The sequence below is a fragment of the Solanum pennellii genome, chromosome 11 (assembly GCF_001406875.1).
Source record: "Solanum pennellii chromosome 11, SPENNV200".
In the NCBI taxonomy this organism is placed as follows: Eukaryota; Viridiplantae; Streptophyta; class Magnoliopsida; order Solanales; family Solanaceae; genus Solanum; species Solanum pennellii.
The window spans coordinates 60,842,944-60,846,526 of NC_028647.1; the positions used below are offsets into that span (position 1 = coordinate 60,842,944).

At 29.4% G+C, this 3,583-nt stretch overlaps 1 protein-coding gene across 1 annotated transcript; it reads right to left on the bottom strand.

Annotated features, from left to right (window-relative positions):
- Positions 1-503: 503 nt before the first annotated feature.
- On the bottom strand, positions 504-2,752 carry LOC107004089 (probable xyloglucan endotransglucosylase/hydrolase protein). The gene is made up of 4 exons (XM_015202319.2): positions 2,494-2,752; positions 2,073-2,173; positions 1,667-1,860; positions 504-983 (listed from the first exon to the last, which is right to left on the bottom strand). Exons 1-4 carry the CDS (start codon positions 2,678-2,680, stop codon positions 578-580), a joined length of 888 nt encoding a protein of 295 aa, XP_015057805.1. The 5' UTR covers positions 2,681-2,752; the 3' UTR covers positions 504-577.
- Positions 2,753-3,583: the final 831 nt, after the last annotated feature.

Sequence of the window (3,583 nt, forward strand, 5' to 3'; positions counted from 1 at the left end):
TGACATCATCCCCCCCTACCAACCCCCTCCCCCAAAAATACTAAGTTTATTTTAAAAAAATATTTTCAAGTTCAAATATTTATTTTTTCACCCTACCCTGAACCACCCCTCCCCCCCTCTCCAACCCCAAAACTTTTTTTTCAACAATGATATTTTCAACAGATTTAAAAGCGTTGTTCATAGGTGTCTCAACTTCTATTGATAGACAAAGATGGATTCACTGCCAAATATTATACTACTAAATAATATAAATGAAGATATGTTAGATCTATTGATAAGGAAGGTTGACTCTATGGCAAAAATTAGAGGTAAATTAAATGATATGTTCATTTTTTTAATATTAAATTGTTTGAGGCTTTTGAATTTTGGGTAACATTTGATTGGCTTCCATGAGATTTGTTAGGAACAAAGCCCTCAATGTGTGGTACAAACTTTGAAATTTTTAAAATCTTTAATTTGACATATTCAGAACTTTAATACAGTCCAAATTTTAAAATCTTGAATTCGTCTCCAGACAAAATGGATCAGTTTTTATATAAAGAGTAAATGAAAATGCCCCCATACAAATAAGAACTTATTAAAGATCTCTATCCCTTCTACACTCTAGAGGAAGTGTAGGATACCTTTTTCTATCAGTACAATAGTTATATATTGTGAATTTTTGTCTAACCCAATGAAGTTTTCTATATTGAGGACCATCTAAATCTTGGAAAGCCTTTTGATCCCACCATTTCATGCCATTGGTGTTACAAACTTGTACCTCTTGTGGTGTGACAGCCTCACATCCATCAATGTGGAATGAAGTATAGGAAGCAATGAATGGTGCCCCCGACCAATCAGTTTTTTCTAACCCTCCTCTTGTAGCCCAATCATCCGCGTTCCATAGGCTTGAGTAGATCTTCATTGGCTGATTGAACGGAAATTTCACTCCTATGTCTTTTGAATTCTTGAATACTCTTATTGGAACATCATCCACAAAAATCCTGTTAATTTTTAGAAATTATTAAACCTGACAAGAGATGACACATTTCCTAATTGATCGAAAATATAGCCCTCGATAGAAAAATGCGTAGATTCGAAGATTAGAATATAGTGTTAGTAAGTAGTCACGCAATTTTCTCTCATCCTAATGGAAAATTTCAATAATATAACACCCCCACCCACCCCACCCCCACTATTCACTATTACTTGCATATTTGGCTTGGAACGCATTAAGAAAATACTCTCTCCATTTCATAAAGAATGATCTAGTTTAACTTGGCACGGAGTTTAAGAAAATAAAGAAGACTTTTGATTATGTGGTCCTACATTAAAGTTATGTCAAATGTATAAAATTGTCCTTTAATTTTGTGGCCTTAAACATGTCACGTGAAAAGTTGTTACCAAAAAAAAGAAAAAGGTCATTCTTTTTTAAATAGACTAAAAAGGAAAGAAGTTCATTCTTTTTTAAACGGATGAAGTAACATTTGACATGATTGTTTTATCATAATGGCTTTATTAATTGATGTTTAGTAGTTTAATAATTAAAAAATGATTAAAGAATAAATTATTAGTTGAGTTATTATACTATTTTTGTTGTCAGTACTTTCATTTCTTTAATCTCTCATAAGACAGGAACAAGTTTTACATACCATACACTTCCTACAAAAAGAAAATATCAACTTACGCAATTTGGTAAGTGTTCCAAAGAACAGAATATGAATGAAAGTCCTTGGTTGGATCAAACCAGAGATAGATCCTCTGTTCTCTGTCTCCTTTGCCTCCTGTGAACACATTAGTCTGCAATATGTATGGCTGACCGGTTCTATTCCCGAGGAATTCGAAATCTATCTCATCGTGTTCAGCATTAGTCGATGATAACTGACAAATCATCGATAATAAAAACATTTATCAGTATAAGAATATGATCTCTTATAATTACTTACAAATTAATTTATTTTAAAAAAAATTAGATGCTTTGTGTTTTAATTAAAATATCTTGTAAAAGAAAATAAAATTTAAAAAGAAAATTTATAAAGGACTACAAAATTAAATTTCGATTATTTCTTTTTAATATGTACTAATTAACTTACATAAAAAGCAGTGACAACACCAGCAGAATCTCCTCCAACAAGCTTCATTTTCATGCTGAAATGACCAAATAAATACGATCTCTTTGATTGAAATCCAGTTCCTTATATCATTCAAGATTCAAATTAGTACATTATTGGCTATACCATTAAAAAAAAAATTAATAGCGGATCTAGAATTTTCAGTGACGGGAGTCAAAGATATGGAAAAAGCCTAGGTGCTTCAATATACTTGCTCAGTTTCAATTTGTTTGTCATGTATAATTTTCTTATAATATTATAATCTTTAACATGTCGAAAAAAAAGATTAAAGAGCTTGTCAATTAAATAAATAAAGAAAATTAAGTATGTTTTTCTAAACAAACTAAAAATAAAAGTGAGACAAATAAATTGAAACGATACAAAAAAAGATATTCTTATTTACCAGAGGATTTGTCAAGAAGAAGTTCAGCAGTAGTACCACCATTAAGGTACTTAATATGGTGACTAGACCAACTTGGTTCATAGTTGTTCCAAAAAGGCACATCAATTACCTTCCTTGGAGCCCCACAACTTGTCAATATTGACAAATTAATCAAAACAAAAGCAACTAAAACTCCCTTCATATTCATTACTTACTATCTATCTTCCTTTGTTTTTGTTGAATGAGATATTGGTCATATGGATGAGGCAAAGTTAATAGAGATATGATTCATTATTTATAGAAGCGGATTTTGAATACTATTCGCTCATTCTAGTTCATATTAAATGAATTGAATGATACATAAAAGTATCTTTTAATTTGATTTCAGTTAGTATTTTATGTCCATCAATTTTTAGTATGTTAGTAGACACAAGCATCTTACATGGCATTTTCGGTGGTAATTTACATCCTACACGATATTCTACGTGTGATATGTCATATAGGACATATACATCTACTTATTCAATTTTATATAAATTTAAGTATTTACATGAAAACACAAATATCAACAAAAATTAAGTGAAAGAGCACGTGTTCATATATTATGCATAAATGAATTGTTAAAGACTTTTTCTATAATCTAAAGTAAATGAATTATTAAAGTTTAAGAAAATTATTGAAAAAATAACGCGTTATTTATTTTCTGTGGTCAATAATTTATTTAATATAAACTAGAGGAAGTAGTGCGTTGAAAAAGAACACTAGTCATGTGTCAATATAACATTGAAGCAAGTGAGATATTTTGGTGCTATATTTAGAGTTCCAATTGTAAAAGTGTAACTGTCCCAAAATACTTATAAATAAGTTGAAGAGCAATCTACGGTGTCATGCACATGTTTCTTGTTACCCTCAATCAATAAATAACTATTACTTTCGAAAATAATTATTGATATGTTGAGTTTATTATTTTATTTTAATTAATTAATTTATTCGTTAGAGTGATTTTATTTTTTTTGAAAAAATTAATTTTTTAAATAAATTGAGAATGTAATAGATAAAAAAAATGTATTATCTTGATTTGTAAAAAAGGAATTAAACTGTAGTTATGGAG

Coding starts and splice junctions, on each gene's coding strand:
- LOC107004089 (XM_015202319.2), bottom strand. CDS start 2,680: ATGAATATGAAGGGAGTTTTAGTTGCTTTTGTTTTGATTAATTTGTCA. Junction 1,861..2,072: donor GTGTTGTCACTGCTTTTTAT/GTAAGTTAATTA, acceptor ATGATTTGTCAG/TTATCATCGACTAATGCTGA. Junction 984..1,666: donor TGGAACACTTACCAAATTGC/GTAAGTTGATAT, acceptor AAAAATTAACAG/GATTTTTGTGGATGATGTTC.